We start from the raw sequence: 18,981 nt of genomic DNA, 5'->3' as shown, positions 1-18,981 counted from the left end.
GGCAGGGCAGGGCAGGGCTCGGCTCGGCTCGGCTCGGCTCGGCTCCGGGGAAGCTGCAGGACTTCCCGGCAGAGCCGCCACGCCGGGTGCTGGGGCGGAGGAGAGCCCCTCGCTGGGCCAGGCCCGCGGGAGACGGGGCAGAGCCGGGGCAGCGGGGCAGAGCGGCAGCGGCGCCCGGCAGCCGGAGCCCCTACCTGGATGGCCGGGGGGGGACGCGCTGCTCCCGCCCGCGCCGCCTCGCCGGGGTCTCGGGCCAGGCCCCGGCTGTGCCCGGCGGAGCCCTGCGCGAGCCCGGCGGCAGCGTCCCGCCGGGGCCCTGATCCGAGGGCCAACACCGGGGTGGCCCTTTGCCCCCGCCGGGCGAGGGCTGCGCCAACTCGCCGTGCCTCAGCAACCTGTAATCAGTGCGGCTGCTGCGACCAGGAATTAACCTTGACGAAGCGCTTGTGCGGGATACAGCCCGAAAACGCAGGAAAAGGAGCTGAGAAACAGCTGGGCTCATTCCAGTGAAAAATAACCCTGCTCCAGCCTCTTTTCTTAAGAAACATGAGGTGGTTTGAAAATTGCTCCGTGGTTGCTCCGTGCAGTTTGCAGGGCAGGCCAAGCCCCCAGGCACCCTCAAGGAGGCAACACAGTTACTACGGATGCTTCACGTCCCCACGCGCCTTAAACCCCACTAAATCCCCGCTCGTTGCCCCCGCGCCGCACACAGCCGCATGCCCGCACCACGACCCCGAAGCTCTTCCCCGGACACCCGTGGGGCCGGAGCTGCCCACTGAGCYGCCTCCCACCCGCTTCGCCTTTCCCCACCCCCAAAATGCAGCAGTCGCCTTTGGTGAGGGTTAGGCAGCGTCGCTAACGCCTCGAGCTGCGCCTGAGCCGGCACTTTCAGAGCAGCGCGCTAGTACTACCCTGCGCCTCGGGACGCAGCGACGTGCCCTGACGCACCCTCCGCAGCCGGCGAACCCAAGGGACCTTCTGCAGAACAGGGAGCTTGTTTTTACCCGTGTTTTTCAGAGCAGCTGTTTTCCAAAATYTGTTCTTCTGGGTGTAAAGTTTTCACCCTTCAGCCTGCGGATTTTCATGCCGCAGCAGTGCGCCTTGTGCTTGGTGTCACACGTGCGGAAGGCAAATGCCCCAGGTCCCTGTTCCTCCTAGCAGCCAGCTACTCCTGCGCCCTGCTTTAGGAGGAACGCTTACCTGGATGCGCAGGAATGGGAAAGCAGCAGCACGCTGGCRTCCAGGGGAAAACAGTCCCTTTCGGTCCTTGTCAGGGGCATCTTTTAGCCAATTATGGACAAGAAATTGGCTGAGGAGTTTCAARTCTTGTGAAGTATCAGCTGAGTCTGTCTGGACCGGCTGGGCGAGACGTGGATTTTGGGGAAGTCCGGGATCCTAAGCGAGGAGGAAGACTACCCRGAGTGAACCCAGCAAAACACAAGGTCTGCAGCACGCGCCGCTCACCTAGAAGCTGCCAGCATTTTCTGTTTTTACTCAGTCACTAACAAATAATAAAGAAGGGAACTATTTATGGGAAAGTAATTGCACTCCAGGGGAATCGGGAGGTAAGCAGTGCTGGAGGTGCTCTCCTCTCCAGGGCTGTACTTGCAGCAGCTGGAGACACTTTACCGAGAACCTCCCSCTCCGTTCCTGGCAGCCCGTGGCTCTAGCTCTCCTCCTGGAGCCGGTTAACAAGGCTGTGGCCAGACTCCTGCCCCGCACGGRGCTGCAGAACCAGCCTCGCCCCGCTCCCAGAAGCGCCCAGCAGAGCCTGGGGAAGGGGTTTGGAGCATGAGCCGCACAGGACGTGGTTGCATCAGTCCACCGAATAAGGCGGCTAATCAATAAGCGCTTTCTGCTCACATTGTCTCCACAGAGCTTCAGGTTTTTAGCTCGGCTGACTAACAATCCTCAACTTGTGCTTCAACATCTGCTTCGTCCGGAGCTCTAAGTGTTTTCTGACTTGTGTATCACAAGYCATACAAAGCGAGACGATGCACAGCAAGACGAGCAGATACAGAGGCCTGAGCATCACTCGATCATAACGGCGGCTACAAAACATTAACAACAGGGAGACGTTTTAGGAGTCCTGTGTGAATAAATGCAGCTCAGTTCATTTATGGCATCACTTGTTTTGAAAGCTGTGGCTGATCTCACATTTGTGAGAACRAGGTACTGTAGTACCGAGCCATGATCTGTGGGCTGCATTGTAGCCATAGCTGGAGCAGTGGAAAATGTGAAAGCCACACAAGAAACAATGCAAGCGATTGGCACAAAGACTGCAGCGAGGCTCAGCAGCACCACTGGCATTCAGCTGGCTTTCAGCCAAGAGGAGGGGGGAGTCTGCCAGATACAAAAGGCTATTGAAAAGGTGTTTGTCCGACGAAGCAGTGCCAAGAGTTAGACAGACTGGTCTGCAACTGACTTACGGACCTCAGGAAAGGGGTTRCTGAGATATGCCTTGCTGCCCTACAGAACAGAGGAGCTCAGCATGCAAYTAAAACCACAGCTAGGGCTACTGCTCAGGCTGGACAGGAAAGCTCAGGATGAAAGATTTTCCTCAAGACTTGAAAGACACCCCAGCTGTTCAGAAAAAAGACAGTTGCAGGCAGAGGTCAGATAGGAGAAAAAGTCCCAAGGATCAAAATTAAAGGCAAAAAAAGAAAAGCAGCAGAAGCAGGAGTGAGAAAGGAAGCAGGTCACAAGCCAGCCTTCATGAGTATCGAAACGCCAGCAAGCTTTGAAAGCAGCAGTGTCCAGCTTTACTTGCTCTGGAAGAGCAAAAAAGCTTCCCTCTTCAGGGCAGCTGGCTGTCACACTGCACGGCACTGCAATATCCACGGAGCACAACAACGGTTACCGCCTCTGAACCCGGAGGGACAACRGTCATACCTTGATGTTGCTGTACAAGAAAGTGGCAAGAAGCATTACAGAACCTGGCAAATCCGAGGAGCAACTTCTCACATCTCAACTGAAAAATGCTTCTCAAAGTAATACATAAGATCTTGGCTGCAAGTTAACTTGATTTCATCATCTGAGGAAGGAGTGAGGATTCAACTTCCTGCTTAAAGGGGGGGGAAAAAAAAGCACGTGTCAGAATCAAAACGTCTCAGATTCCTTCTTGGACACTATATACTACAGAGAGTCAAAACATGGAAGCACGGAACACAGTGCTCTTGAGTAGAGGCTATGGAGTTTAGCTAGAAACGCAGTACATTAAAATTTTCCTTTCAAGTTCTCTTTCAAAAGGCTGAAAAGCATTTGGTAGAAACGAGCACCTGCTGCTCAGTGCGGAGAGCTGAAGACAGAGGAGAGCTTCAGGACCATTGTGGAGTGAGTTTATGCAAAAAGACAGGCCATGAACATTGGTCTCCTCCTCCTGAAAACAGTGAACAAGAATAGCCCTTTTCTCCTCCTCCTGCTTGTACAGCTGGAGTCTCGCTGGCAGAAGGAGAATGAGCTTGAAGCCTGGAGAAAGTCAGAAAAAAGTGAGTTCTTGGGAAAAGCACCATATCTCCCACACTTGCATGTTAAGGCTTTTGCTTTGTTCCTAGATTCACGTTCAGGTATTTCATTAGCATTCCCTGCTCACTGCCTCCTCATCTTCTTTTACCATGATGTGCCAGCGTGTTTTTTTTTTTAAAACAACAGATTGAAAAAATTAATAGTACAGCTAAGAGAACAACAGCTATGTTCCAGCTATCGCAGCACAGCTCTCAGCTGGGGAGAGGATATTAGCTACAAGCTGGACAAAGCCTGGTTTTTGTAAGACTCAAATAGAAATTGTAACTTACTGCCAGTTTTTGTCAATTAGCTGGGTATGCGCTGTTTTGGCAGCCAGGACAGCTCAGCTCCTCTTTGTTAGAGGCAGCAAATAAGCACCTCGCGGAAAGAACGTACAGCTGCTACCCAGGAACCTGCTCACTGTGTCTGCTTTCAGATCCAAGTTAGAAACAAAACAAAACAGGCAGSGTAAACCGTCTTCCTAAAGCAAATGAAAACAAACTCAGGGACGCCTTGTGCTGGAACCCAATTTTCTCCAGAAAGAAACTCAAGTGAGTTGCCCCCTCCTGCCCTGATGGTCCAGCTGCTAAGGAGAGCGTCTCTTGACCAGTAGCAGATTTAGTCTCCAGGGAACATTCAACAACTAATGTATATGGGCAAGACTTTTTTTTTTTTTTTTTTTTAATTAACACAACTGGTCTTTGGTTACAGAGAGAAACAAACTCAGTTTTACTGTAGAAACACTTCTAGTGTCAATATTTATTTTACCTTAATATACATTTATACAGGCCATAATAAAAAGGCTATTACGCAACAGTTCAGTGAGTTATTACCTAGTTTCAATAATGCATGCAATTACAAAGGAGAGGTAGAAACACCGTATTAAAGACCTAAAAATACAAACATTATATAAACAAACACTTTCAAATTAACTGTTGGAATTTCATACAGATAAATAAGGTAAAAAGTACATTACTCTGTCAAAGTAAAAGAAACGCATGGTTATCCAAACACTGAAACAATATTTTGATGAGAAAGCCCTGTACAATTTTGTCAAATAGTTCAAACCACTGTGTTTAAGAGGATTAAAATGATTTTGTCCTGGAGAATGGTTTATTCAAGTATTCAAGCAGTTGAGTAACAAAAGAGTCCCAAAAATGAAGTATAGGAACCATTTCCAGAGAAGCTGATCTGCCTAAATACTTTGCAAAACTATTCTGATGATCCCATGGGATGCTTGAAATGATAACGCCTATAAGGCTAAATGAAGCTTCCCACCTCTCCCCCAAAATGCACACAAAATAATCCTGATTTTTCACACGCTGCATGTAGAAATTCTACATCAACCTATCAGCATCCCAAATCCCAACATTTTTTTCCGTTTTTGCATGGCTCCTTGCAGAACCTCTCGTTTTACAGTATTCATTATAATACTGCCCGAACGACAAACTACAGAGAACTGTCATTATACCCCTAGAGACTGCAGGCATTAATGCACATACCGCATGCACAAAGGATGCAACCAAATCTATATAAAAAGCAAACAACCAGCAACTCAAAACATTTCTATTACTGAGAAAGTCCAGAGCAGTAGTTACTCAAGTATTAGACAAATAGGTATAAAATGGAAAGTTTCACATGAATACAAGTTTTTACAGTTTGTTTGAAAGTCTTCTAGAAGCTACATTTGAAATTCTTAAAAGAATTTTATGTACACTGAAATGAAATTCAGCCAAGTCCATTGTGCCTTCTTTCTTCTTTTTTTTTTTTTTTTAAATACAGTTTCTTCAAAAATGAATATACAGTCACTTTAGTAAATTAGTGCAAAACAGTGTTTTGGAAGAAGATCATCAAATTGTATCCACATCAGCTGAAAACCCACTGGGGATTCTGCACAGATGGAGCACATTTTCTTCCATTACCATCCTTCCACCATGTAAAAAAGTGCTTCTCATCATCCCTTCATATGACAAGCTGAGTCAAGGTCACAACATAAGAGCTCAGATCCAAGCCAGCTTAGCTCCAAAAGCTTCAAACAGCACTTGTACATGGCTAGGATTTCCCAGATTCACTCAGCCACTTTTTCATGACAATTTATAAATATTTCCACAAATATTTGAGGGAATCTTCTGAGAAATGTCTTTAGGTACCTGATGCAGAAGGATCCACTCTCTATATACCTCACAAGGAAAAAGCCCCTGTTGTTCAAGTCAAAGCACACATATAAGAATCAGTCTGAAATGTGAAGACAGATTCTCTTAAATTCTGCTGCTAGGGAAGGGGAAAAAAAAGAGCTGCTGGATCAGTAAGGCAGGTTTCCTACAAGTGTACTTTTGGAATTTCTCCTCTTTGAATATGCTGCTGTTTCTTTGGTAGTCACCACAGAAATGTAAGAATCATCTTCCACATGGGGCAGAACAAGGACAACAATTAAGCTGCAGTGAAAAAAAGTGCAGTATCACTGATGTGGTCCCTTATGTTCTCACCATCTGGTCCTTGGGATATTCCTACTGCTCATATACAGCCACCGTGCTATAGCAAAGTGCAGAAAGCCTTCGCTCGATGCTAGATTTATCTGAAAACAGAGGTTGAAACAGATTAATTTTATAATTCATTAATAATAAATTATTGAAAATTACACGTACTTAAGCATAAACTTACATTTGTGTACATTTTCTATATCTGCAGGGTCCTGCAGTATTTTAGTTAGTCCTTCCAGCAGCAAGGCTGCTTTGTGGTATCGATATGTAATATCTTCAGTTTGCTGAAACATCTCATCTAGAGCTGCTGACTGAACCTGGAATCATTCAGTAGATTGAGTTACATAAACTGCTTTAAGCAAAAATTGAAATGAAAAATGCAAAATGAATGATATAAAAGTGTCATCAAGAAACTATTTCTGAGCTTTAACTATGCTGATCTGTTTTTATGAAAGACAGACAACAAAATRAAGTTTAAGAAAATATAGTCTCTGCGCAGTATTAGCTCAGGATATTCTGCACATGTAGACTGTAAACCACTTTTTCATCTGTTGTTTACATGTGTTATAATATATTCTGAAATTACAACACATGAACAAACATGCTTGTTCTCATGCCTACATTCTCTTGTGGAGAGAGTTAAGTGTGCACGATTACATCGCTATCAGGGTTAAGCACGATTTGCCAAGATCTTTTTTGTGACACCTCTGTTAGAAAAGACTTCCCCCCCCCCATCAGAAAGGCAGTTAAGTCTCCTATGCACTTTCTGCATCTGCTCACCAGCAGATATAAACAACATTCACTAGCTGCATGAAAAAGCTTCTGCAGGCTTCGTAGCATTTTTGTTTTGTATGGACAGGCTGATGTTCCTCAAATAGAACTAGCGGAATGAGGAAGCTACTGCTGTCRTTCCTGCGCTTTAGTAAGCCTTACTGAACAGGGCTGCAGCACCCAGAGCGCTGCTAGAGACTCTGCAGCTTAGGAGTTCATTTCCTAGCGCTTACRTAGCAAATGTGCTGGTGTGGGAGGAACGTCTCTGAGGAACAGCATCTGCCAGGAACTTTAACCACAGTTAAAGGAGAGCAGGAAGGAGATTGAAAGACTAGCAAAAATTACCATGAAAAAAATTCTGGAGACGTATATGCTATTTTCTAGTTATGCTGCAGAGACATGTGAGAGAATGAAGCAATATATTACTGATCTCAATATTTTATCATCTAAGCAAAAGGAGTGACTTACCATTTCTACAGCACAGTTATAGATGAGCTTCTCTGCAGTTACACTGTTGATTTCATCAATGAACCTTTGCTTATCCGAGAAGAAACGATTCAACTTTTCTGTTAGTTTCTTGCACATACCAATACAGAATTTGTATCTCTCGTTGAGGCTTTTCACAACTGGAAAAAGTTAAGAGATTTAAATACCTCATAACCTAAGTTCAGCTTTTTCCAGCATTAGAAAAGCCTGTTTAAAATTCTTGCTTTTAATGTTTGTTTACTCAGCCACTTTATGAAAGTATGTACCAAATCCTTTCCACTTCATATTAAAAACTGCCCTTTCTAAATCGTTACTAGCTGCATCCTTTTTGCCATCATAATGGTACAGTTGTATATGTCTACAGTTATCTTGTACAGAAGGAAACAAATGTTGCAGCTTAAGCTTTTTTAGTGAGGTATCACGAAAGAAAATTCACAAGCAAAGCAAATTAGATTATATTGCCTCTACCTTGCTTAACAGCAGTGGATGGATTCAGTTTCCCCGACTTGACCTGTGCTTTGGCAAGATGCAGAGAAGATGCGAGTAACTGGGCTGCTTTCATATACAACACCAGCTGCTCTACTTGTCTGGGAAAAAAAGAAAATAATTATGTATCAAAAATTCTTTCTGAACACATTCAAGCTTTGGGCAGACACTGCTTTTAATCRTAACCACACATAGGACACACCAGCAGCAGAAAAGGAAGACAGAGGTCTAAAATGCAACTTTACCCTCCCATCACTCTGCAACAGCCCCGCCACGGGCTGAGAGTTCATCTGCTCATCTGGTAGATGTAGCAGCAAATACAAACTGCTTTAAGGTGTACACATTTTAGAAAGAAACACTTATTTCTGGGGACYGACTGCCTGAGGTCAATGTCCTACACAAGTGACTGGGTATGCTTTTCCACCAGCATCGTTTCCTGTGCCCTGTAATTCTCACAGTTGTGAAAAGCAAACACACTTTGCAGTCGCTTTTTCAGGAAGGCAGCAGGAAATGGAACTGTCCTTTCCCACCACTCCAAATTTCTCTTATTTCTCTCTACTTCTGACTTTGCATTAGGGCTGATTAGTTCCACTGAAAAAAGGTCAAATTTGACTCCCCATCCAATTTCCACCCCAGTGCTGCTGTTTCAGCCTGGTCATCAGTGACACAGAGGGCTCAGATCTTGAAGCTGATGCGCAGATTTCCAGGCATGGCAASGCACTACCGTGCCTCAAGCCTGCAACCCCTGACTGTTTCCCCCAATTCAAGTAGCAGGCCAGAAAACACTGTCCTCTTATTTATCTGCCAGCAAAAGCGTGTCTATCCTTTGCTCTTTCTGCTCTCCTTTCAGTTGTCAAAAATGTATTCTTATAAAATGTTCTACACAGTAAAGCAGTCAGCCCCAACACAGGTAAGGCACAGTTTGTCTGAATATATTTTTGATGCATGTGATATTCGCTAATTCTCTGGATACTATTTGACCGCATACTTACCCCCATTCTTTGCTGAGCTGGCTGATCTGATCAACAACTATGCTCTCTTGGATTTGGTACAGTGAAACTGCAGAAGTGCACAGGTCTGGGTTTCCTCCTCGCACTGCTGTCAGATCCAGAACACATTCTGTAAACGTCAGCATCATGTTTAGATGACGCAGCGTATCCGTATGTTCTCTCTGCAGGGAAAAAATAAAGACAACAATTTAACCATTATAAACCATAAGGCAAACAAGTACACATAAAAYTCATTAGTCACTTGAGGATTTCTCAGTATGTTAACTCTGTGAGGAAATCACATTGTAGTACAGCCAGCACTAGGAACTACAGGACCAAGTGGGTCCACAAGGATTGACAGACATTAACTTGTTTTTTCTTTCTTAATAATTTCAAGACATTGCAGTTTGTACTTCAGAGTGTTTTGACAAAGCCAAAGGAATTTGGACATGGAGTTCCACGTTTGTTGAAACCTGAGACTAAAGGAATCACAAGAGGGACATATTTATTACTATATTATCAGCAACTCAAAAGCATGCTTGGCACTTATATGACAAGCCAGGAGGAATAGTCAGCTTTATTATATAACAGATCTGATACCTACAAGGGAATTGATCTAAAGCTTCATACTTAACTGCTTCACTCCAATTTATACTTCGATCTCAAATTATATTTTGTTAAAGGTGGTTGTTGCCAAAGTTCACATTTTAAATCACTTTTCTTGGAGCTAACAACTCATGCCTTGTTGGTGACTAAAAAAGATACTGCATGCATAGTCTGATTTTTCTTTTTTTAAACAGACTTCAAAACTAGTTGAACATATCTTAGCAATGCTTAAAACCTTTTTGTTAGTAATACAGGTCTAAATACCTTTTAAACACTATCTGTGGGAAGAATACAGTGTCAGACATTCACAACATAATATAAAGATTCCGTATGTATCTAAGCACTTCCAGCAAGATGTGAATGACAAAACAGAACAGTAATCTGCCTTGAGACATTGATAGTCCAAGGTTAGCAGTCTGATGAAAGACCATTCTGATCTGCATTTTTAAAGTGTCATTCCTCCACTTTTTTTTTTTTTTTTTTTTTTTACACTTCCCACAAGTAGGATTTAATGTCATCTGCTGACTGTGAAGAAGCAGTTAAAAAACAATAGCCAGAGGGACGTTGCTACTGTTAGCACCCACGTCCAGAGACTTGGCATTAAAGCATAAGCATTTTTGGAAGGCTCTAGTGAACAAAAGCAGTCATGTTCCTTTGGTTACCTATTCAAATACACAGAATGCCAGGAATAACTACCAAAGAGAAACGGCCACAACTGACASAGGAACATTTTCAAGGTTTTAGAGAAGGAATATTGGATAGTAAAGAGGAAACCACCAAGCACACTGAGCAGTCCTGTTTGTACCATGTCTCTGTTTTATTAGCATTATACATTATAAAACATTAAATTATTTTTTCTATACCTCCATTAAAGTTTCCTCAGGCAATTCAGGAGCTTCAAAAGTGATAAAGCCCTCTAAGCTGGGAGGCGAAGTACCATAAGGCATGTACTTCAGACTCGGAGCTGCCTCGGCTCCCGGAGGAGAAGAACCCATATAAATACCAGGAGGGGAGCCCATATATACACGGCCACTAGTAGAGCAGAGAGACCCTCCAGAACTGTTTGATCCAACTACAAGAAAAATAACACACACATTCAGTCTAATAGATTGTTCCATCTCACAGCTCTGGGGCTGCAGACGATAGCAAATGACAAATCAGTAGCCATCACAGATTAACTCTTGGGAAGCTCTCCTTGTTGTTCCTTGCATTACTCTGTAGAGAATGCAAAGGCTACACCTTAATGAACAGTGATGATTTATAAAATGGACACTGGAAATTAGCTGACAAGGATTCCAAGGCAGACAGTCTAACAGTACAAACCACAGGTTGTGCTACAGTTCACAAAAGCACACTGCTGCAGATTCAGGCTCCTATTCACCTTGAGCAAGCGAAGGCCTTTACCTTGTGACCTTTGCTATTTGGCGGCACAGCCAATGTGTGCTGGAATGCAGTCAAGCTCACACTTGGGTGTTGCTTCTTGTACACTGCACAGAAGCGGGTAAAAATGCAGAATCAAAAAAAAAMCTAACTTTTCTCTCCACCATAGCACAGATGCTGTTAGAATGCCCTAGGGTGGAGTAAAACTGTACAACAGTTTGCAGGTGACTGAATGCTAAATCGGTGGCTCTGGCCTYTCTTTAGGAGAAAAGGCAGAAGTCCGATATGCATTATCATTTACATGCTGCTTTTATTGTACGGCCTAGAGGATCTACTGCACTGAACAGTTAGCAGGTACTGTCCCAAGAAGTGGGGAAGGCTGAAAATTGCACTTGACAGCAATCCACTGTTGCAAGGAAAGCCTTACCTGAAGTGGTTCTCGTTCTGAGGACCATGTGGGTGCAGGTAGGAGGGGTGGCGCTGCTTGGAGGGGACCCAACAGTAAACATGACCGCCCGAGAACTTGCCCCACTTCCCATGGAAGGAGGTGCCATTGCAATTCCACAGGCCCCTGCTGGAGCTGGGAGAAACAATTGTATCAAGTTAGGCCCTAACTACATATGACCATATACATTAGTAGTTACATGTAGCAACCTGGTAGCACTGCAACACAACATACTTTGACAAAGATTCAAGACTTCAACTAGTCAGAAGGTCTGGGAGGGGGGAAAAAAGAAAAAAAAAAAGAAAAAGGAAAAAGAGAGTGGCCATGCACAAAACAGGCCAAGATGCWGCCAGGGCCTTCAGGCATCTTTCTACTTTCCATCTCTCTCAGCTCTAATCTTGTCTAGGCAAGAGCAACAGAGGTTCTTTCTTAAAGCCTGAGGACAACACTTCAGTCCTGCAGCAATCAATGAGACAGAAAAATTCTGAAGGCAGACCATGGCTGACTTAGGGGTCAAAGACCAGCCCTGCCTGCAGAACTCCTTCCATCTACCCAAAAATAAGGTGAGAAACCTCTGTGAGGCAGGGCAGAAGACAGCTAGAATTATACGAATTGACTTTCATATGAAAACAAGGTAGAACCAGGAAATGAAACAGCAACAAATGAGTATTTTTTAAAAAAAATCCTTAACCAGCATAGGCAGTTGTGATATTGCTGTTTAACAAAATTCTGTGATAGATATTTTAAGGCAATGTTATTTTTTATTTCAAAAACAAAAAAAGCCTCCTTTACTGATTRCAGCAGTGCTAAAAACGTTTGGAATCATTTATGAAACCTGGAAGCAGAACTCTGTCTAGTTGGCACTCCATACAAAATCTCACACATAATGACAACTCGGATGCATCAGTCTGTTCATCACCTGTATCCATCGGCCGCTCTGTATTGAGGCTGTCTGTACTGCCTTGATATAACTGGCCACCAAGGGTAGTCTTTACTTGTTGATCCGATAGCTTCCCAGTACTGACAGACCTAGACAGAAAAATTTCTGAATTCACAACAAAATTCTTAAGGTAAATCTAAATTACAGCTGAGGTTGACTTTCAAATTGTTGGTATTTCTTGCAAATGATTCTTCAACAAAAGAACAGAAAGTCTGCAAGTCTCACTGTTCACCACAGACCTACTGAAACRGAGCTAACCGTAAAAATAAAGATTTTTTTCTCTTAGCAAGTTATATTTCAAATTCCGTCATACGGATTTTGAACTAAAAACYGAAAAAGCTTCACAAAGGCAATAAGAATTCCACATTCAGAAAATAAACAAAAGGGAACTAGACAGCAACATAAACTGCTTCAGGAAGTCCATGCTATATTTACACAGAGTACATAAAGTTTCTGTTGTATATACTAAACCTCCACATCTSCTCAGCAAGAGTGATAGACCTGACAGAGCTCACTTGCTGTATGCTCTGCCTCTCCAAATTGCTGTGTGCAACAGACCTTCTTCTACCAAGTTACCTAAGCAGCTTTATGGGTTGTAAGTGTTACAGTGCCTACCTGCCAAATGTAGCTTTATTGTGCTGTTGTTCTGCCTGCTTTTCATTCCCTTGCGTTGAGTGGAAATGCATGAAATCCCTTGGGTCAGTGATGTCTTTAGGTTGCAAAGGGGCATCTACTGATCCCTGGCGACTAGCCAGGGCTAGCAAGTTTGAGGATGCTTGAGTTTTAGGTATTTTGAAAGGAGCTGTTGCCTTAAAGAATCAAAGACCAAGAACACACCAAAAACAAGGTTAGCATCCCAAAATATTCTTGGGAATAGTTTCAGGCAATGTGTTACCATTTCACATTTTATGAACAGTGCATAACTTAACAAACCTTAGTAGGAGAGCCAATGATTGTTGGTAATGGAGTTTTGAACAGCCAGTCTGAACTCCGAGGTGACGATCCCATGTGTTTGGTAGGCGATGTTCCCAGGCTGCCTGGTCTATTTGGTTGTGGTGAATGGCTATATCCATACCCAGCATASGATGGGCACACAGGGTCTGAATGTTGCTTTCTGAGCTTCTGTTTGTTTTGATAGATATCTGTGAGAGTAGGAGCACTCTGCAACCTAGCTCCCATCAAAAGTGACTGAGGAGACTGAGACGGTGGTATTGGGGAACCTGGAGGGACAACAACAAAGAAAAATTCTACTTGCGGTGCTTGGAAACATATCAATGAAACGCAAAATGTTAGAGACTGATGGTAATCTGAAAGGAGATAGGACTCGATCATCTGGCTAAAAGGCAAAGAGAATGCATGAATGCATTTACCTTTTTTTTTTTTTTTGACTAAAGCTACATACATCAGTCAGATGACGCACGTGCTCAAGCTGCCAAGAGGCAAGATTTCAGGGTGACAGCTGTACTGGCAGCCACAGTACCTTTGGCAGGCTGCACCAAGGCAAATAAAGTGGTTGGATTCAGCAGGAACGGCATAAGCAATATGTAAGTTTCAAGTGCAGCAGCCAAGACTCTAGGTTGAACAGAAATTCTCAAGTACTGGAATTATATTATTGCAAATAGCATGTAGCAGCTTTGCGTGCTACATAATGTCATGAAATGACTCGGTTCACAGCCGCAWAAGGCAGCTCATCTCATGGTTCTGCAAAAAAAGAAAAGAAAAAAGATACTAAAAGAAYCATATTATTCAGAGGAAAAGTTTCAGGAGCTTTACTTTGGGCAGTCATTCATTTTTCCCCACTGCTAAAAGGACTACTTCTCAAAAGCTCATTATGTAAAAAGTAAGTCCCAGCTGCAGCATGTGTAAAGTTTCTCCTGAAGCAAATAGAAACAAGAGAGCTATAAACAGACATTTAAACAGCGGTCTTTGGGGAGATTTCCTACAAACATCTCATGTGCTAAGGAGTGCCATTCCCCTTTCAATATAAGGAACCTGAAATTTGATTAAACTGTCTCTTTCTTGTGCTATTCTCATTTTCATCATGAGAAAACGTATAAACTTACGAACAGTGGTTAAGATCACTAACAGTGGTTAACATCAGCTTTATAGTCAAAACTTCCCAGATGAAACATCCATCTTTGGAACCTCCAAAAACAGACATTGAAATGATGACAATTACACTTATCCTTTAGAAAATGGCAAAATTTAGAACGAATCATATTAAGTAATTTTTCGTGTGCTGCACTGTAAATTAACACGCAAGATTCTTAAGTGCTGGCCAAGGTGATCTTTGAGATTGGCTCCATTTCATAAATGCGTGTTTGAAAAACTACTTCAAACACTGCCTTGCAGTATGCTCAAGTAAAGTGTCTCGCTGTTAAGCCACATCTTTCATCAACCTTTTTAAGCCTGTGATTTTAGTAGTTAAATTTTGAATATGAGCTACTTCATCTTGATTTCACTCTAGTCCATTAAACAATGTATTTTGGAATCACCTTTCTGCCCACAGATCCAGCAGAGCGCTCAAGTCTGTTTCTCACTGAAAGTCTTGGCTGGGAATTCCTTGTTTGAAATCCCTCTGTTCCTCTGTCTGATAGCATTGAAACTCATCACCTGTTGCTTCAGAAATGAGTTTTAAATCCCTTTGGTTGCTCTTGTAGTGTCACAACCATCACAGGGAAGGCTTCTGAATTCAAAGTTTCTCCTCTGCTGCCACTGGCAGCAAAAGCAACTCAGTTGGTTGAGATGCTGCATCTTCAGTCCCCAGGAAATCTCAGTACAGATGACCTCACTTCACCCAGAAGCACAGACAGCTTCCCAGACACATTTACATGCTTAGAAACAGACATGCTGCGGTATTTTACAAACAGAATACCACCACAATCACTTGAAATTAAGAAATAATACAAGTCAAATTGGAAAAGAATGTAGGAAGATGATGAAGAAGCGAAACATTAAGTACTCTTAAAACCAGAAAAACAAAACTGTAGTATGTTGCAAGTGAGTTTACTGCTGGCAAAGGCCACTAAATCAACAACTCTACAAGACTGCACCCCCCTAAAAAAAAGATGCAACAAAAATATTCTTCATATTCTCATTTTCCCCTTTTCTTCTTTTAAAAAGAGAAAAGAAAATTTCAGATCTGATGATTCAGTCATCCCTYGTCTTCTGCTGAAGCTGCTAGTAGTATGGCAGTAAAGATTGCAATTTGAGACATGCTATAGGACTTATTTCTTATGAATGAAACAATTYCAGGATATTGGAAATATATAAGTACTCCAAGAACTGAAGGTTCTATCATCTCCAGCTGATTTTGAGAAGTGTTTAAAACATGAGGGGGGGGCAGGGGAAGAAGGGCAGAAATCACACTGCAAGTTCAGCATCATCTCTTAGAATGTAAAAAAATATTTTAGATAAAAAACTTTCACTTAAGCTGGGGGTAGAGCAAAACAACAACGTGCTAAGTTGCACATTCTTTTGTCCTACCTGTCTGATGTTACAGAACCATTCCGCCTTACAGGGTTCTCAAAACATCTTGAAGTCCTTCTGTTCTCTCTGATCACTGCTTTTTCTGCTGGCATGCCCCAAAAAATTTATGATTGGCAAAGCCTACTGAATGCTTAGCAGTATTGACATCAGATCCCAGTCAATTTCCAAAGGGAATGACAAAAACGTGTTACATGCTGAACACTGGCAGATCTTCCTCCCTTTTCTGAGCACCAGTATGACGGACAGGAAGTATGCTACTACCATTCATTATCATCTATCCGCTTCCACTCCTGTTTGGTGATTTGAGGGGAAACATTATCAGAGTTCCTTTTTAATCTTGACAAAAAGAAACTACGGTATCCCTCATTGTCTAGGGAATTAACTATGGGAAAAAGAGTCTTGAGATAGCCAGAATCAGGCTAAATTTTTACAACACATCAGTTCATCACTTATCCAGTGTATCCTATTAACTCATATTAATGTAGCGCTGACCCTCCTCCTCCTTCACAAAATCCGGTAGAAGCTGTATCAAAATAGTACTGGTTACATTGTCTGAAGTCACTCACCTGAAAAATTTCTACTCCTTGATTCGTGTCCTTGAAGCTGTCCGCAACAACAGTGTCCGAGCTGCTCAGGTATGGTTCCAACTATGCAAACAAAATCAAAACACAAATTTACACTTTATGTTTCACCTACAAAGGAAAGCAAAGCAAAACAAAACTCATTTTGTTTACTTTTGCCAGTCATATAACAGAAATGATTTCTGCAAACATGATCTGGCTGGGCAGATTTCAGTTTAAGATAATTTTGAGCACAGATTACTGTCCCAAATTACTGTTGCAGATACACCTCCAGTAATTACCAAGAATTTATGGGCTCACCTAGTGGTGAAGGAGAATACGGTCTTGAAGATCCTGTGGATAACCTGCGCCCAACACCCTGTGCAGTGTCTGCTGGTATTGGAGAACAGGAGCCCATCTTCACAAAGCCCATTGGGCTAGTATTTGAGCGTCTCACAACTGCAGCTCTAACAAGGTGAAAAGAAAGGTTACACACACCATAAAGTAACTGTGGTTCTTCAGGATAAGCTTCAGAATCCTCTAAAGCATGTAATAATCAATTAAACACTGAATTTTAATAAATTAATAAGGTAAACCTTCCACACTGAAAAAAAACAACATTTAATTCCATTTGTTCATACTGGGATTTTAACTTTTAATGCCATAATAGTTTGCTTAACTGGAGAAATTTAGAACAGATATCCCTTAGTACACGAAGTCCTACTCTTCAGACAAGCCAATCAAATTTGTAATTTCACAACAGAGTGAAATACAATGCTGCAAACACCAGTTTTTGTGGTAGGAAAAGGAAGGAACTTATAACAAAAAGATATGACAAAAGGTTTCTAAGGACTTGACCTGGCATACAGGTCACAAATTTAGAGAGGATTACTCAAAAGAAAGATCCTTCCCACATGCAGCAACAGTTATAAAATCAAAGATCCTGAAAAAYCCAAAGAATCATTCTATTTTTAAAGATCACCACTTTTAGGTAGTCTGTTTCTTTGACTTTCATCCTCCCAGTCCTGTCTGTCTTATGGTCTATAGTAAGAGCATCACACTGAGGCTTTGCATTGAGACAAATTGGTTAACCAGCACACCAAAAAGTGTTCCTTGATATTCTATGGAACAACGCATTCATCTCATCACTAATGTGTGAAAACAAAATATAACTTATTACTGACATTCTAGTTCAAGATGTAATGCCACAAAATTCACAACAAGGAATAAAAAAGCAAGACTTGATCTTTTACCTTCTTGGTAACATTTGAGTGAAAGAACATGCATATTCGTCAAYAGAGAAAAATTCCAACCGCCCACCCAATGATCTTACTACAGATTCTGAGGGACTATTACTTGTTATTGTTAAAATGTCTCCAGCACAGTCTTGTGAAGAAAAACATGACATCAACAAGAAAGCATGGACATCTGTCAGGACACAAACACAAACTCGAACCAAGAAAAACGAGTCAAAGCTCACCTTGGTGATCCGTGGGGGTTTGACACGGGGCTGGCAGTGGAGGAGAGGTTCTGCTCAATACGCTGGTAATTCCGTAGCTGAGTGGGAACTGGAATAGGTGCCGTTTCACTGCGGGGCGATACTGAAGGCTGACAATGCCTGAAGTTGGAAGGCATTGAGAAAGGAGATGAATACAGGTAGGTAGCTCTTTCTGTAAACTGTACCATTGTCTAAATTCCAAGAAAAACCTGAGAAGCAAGTAAATAAACTAATTCTGTACTTCYTGCACGCAGTATAACCTTAGCTTGTCCAAATCTAGCTGTAACACTTCACAGAGAAGGACAAAGAACCATTTCTTACTAACCAGCTTTCTTACACTGACTAGTATCAGACTGAGCTGAGAGGGCAGTACTAGCTGAAGCCGTCTGTCATGCATCACCGCAATCCGCCAATCCCTGGGACTTCCTGCCTGTCAGCCTGCTCTGTTTATCACATTTCAAAATAGCATTCTAGGAAAACCCACCGCGTTAAGAACAGGAAGTTCAGCAGCGAGGCTGGAATGTGTACAAAAGCCACTAAAGCACAGTCAGAGATATCCTAAGAGACACAGTGAACTTACGAAAAGAAAACATGTTATGTAACCAACTCCTGACAAAGTGACCAAAACCACACACCTGAACATTAATCCGCAGACCTCAACTGCAGATTAGCATTACCCAAGTTCAGCTCAGTGCCAGTGACCTGGCTTACCTCCGTGTTCCAGCTGATAAGAGAAATCAAACCATTGCAACGTAATCAGTTATCAACACTTTTAAAAGAATACGGAATTATGCTGAAATAATTGCAAACTAAAGGGCTTTTTGGAAAACAATCAGCTTAGTATGTGGTCCTTTATTTCCATCTCTTCAGAGAATGGAAAGGCAAAGAAGGGAAATTATTAGAAGAAATGCGAATAAAAAAAGTTCCACCACTCTTGTCATAAGCTCTAGAAAAAAAGTACTTACAGCACTCACTGTTTGGCTACTGTTGAACACAAATCTGGATTTCTGATTCTATTTGTCCCAGTCCCTTTATTATGACTAGGAATGAAATACTACTTGCTAATACGCATAGTCCTTCCTCAGCAAAAGGAAGAAGTTTGTCCTTTCACTGTCACCTAGTTACTAGATACTACCGAAAAATATGGAAGTCAGCTTGAATAGACCTGAATAAACCCGTACTGACGTTCTTTAGCAGCCTCGTCAGTTTTACCGAATTCAAACTCATACTTGCAAAGTTCCTCAGCTGTGCGTTAAGGAAGTCCTAAGCCTGGCATACCACAGTGGCCAGCCTGGAGAAGACAGAACAAATCTGTAGCTGTGGCCGCACGGTAGGAGGAAGGCCTGA

General features: G+C 42.6%; 1 protein-coding gene across 2 annotated transcripts in view; it reads right to left on the bottom strand.

Annotated features, from left to right (window-relative positions):
* Window positions 1-4,231: 4,231 nt before the first annotated feature.
* The window catches only part of ULK2 (unc-51 like autophagy activating kinase 2), a 43,991-nt gene continuing 29,241 nt past the window's right edge, over window positions 4,232-18,981 (bottom strand). For both annotated transcript variants that reach the window (XM_085301304.1, XM_085301305.1), the window contains 13 exons: window positions 17,617-17,754; window positions 16,458-16,603; window positions 16,143-16,223; window positions 13,021-13,307; window positions 12,703-12,896; window positions 12,067-12,176; window positions 11,130-11,282; window positions 10,186-10,394; window positions 8,720-8,898; window positions 7,710-7,828; window positions 7,224-7,381; window positions 6,166-6,301; window positions 4,232-6,079 (listed from right to left, as the gene is read on the bottom strand). In XM_085301304.1, coding sequence (XP_085157430.1) covers window positions 6,012-6,079; window positions 6,166-6,301; window positions 7,224-7,381; window positions 7,710-7,828; window positions 8,720-8,898; window positions 10,186-10,394; window positions 11,130-11,282; window positions 12,067-12,176; window positions 12,703-12,896; window positions 13,021-13,307; window positions 16,143-16,223; window positions 16,458-16,603; window positions 17,617-17,754 — 1,978 coding nt within the window. In that variant the 3' untranslated portion in view covers window positions 4,232-6,011. The remainder of the gene's footprint in view (window positions 6,080-6,165; window positions 6,302-7,223; window positions 7,382-7,709; window positions 7,829-8,719; window positions 8,899-10,185; window positions 10,395-11,129; window positions 11,283-12,066; window positions 12,177-12,702; window positions 12,897-13,020; window positions 13,308-16,142; window positions 16,224-16,457; window positions 16,604-17,616; window positions 17,755-18,981) is intronic.

This window comes from Rhea americana, unplaced genomic scaffold (genome assembly GCF_003343005.1).
Source record: "Rhea americana isolate MKP2758 unplaced genomic scaffold, rheAme1 scaffold_175, whole genome shotgun sequence".
In the NCBI taxonomy this organism is placed as follows: domain Eukaryota; kingdom Metazoa; phylum Chordata; class Aves; order Rheiformes; family Rheidae; genus Rhea; species Rhea americana.
The sequence above is the reverse complement of the archived record's forward strand: the minus strand, read 5'-3'. Positions and strand labels throughout refer to the sequence as shown.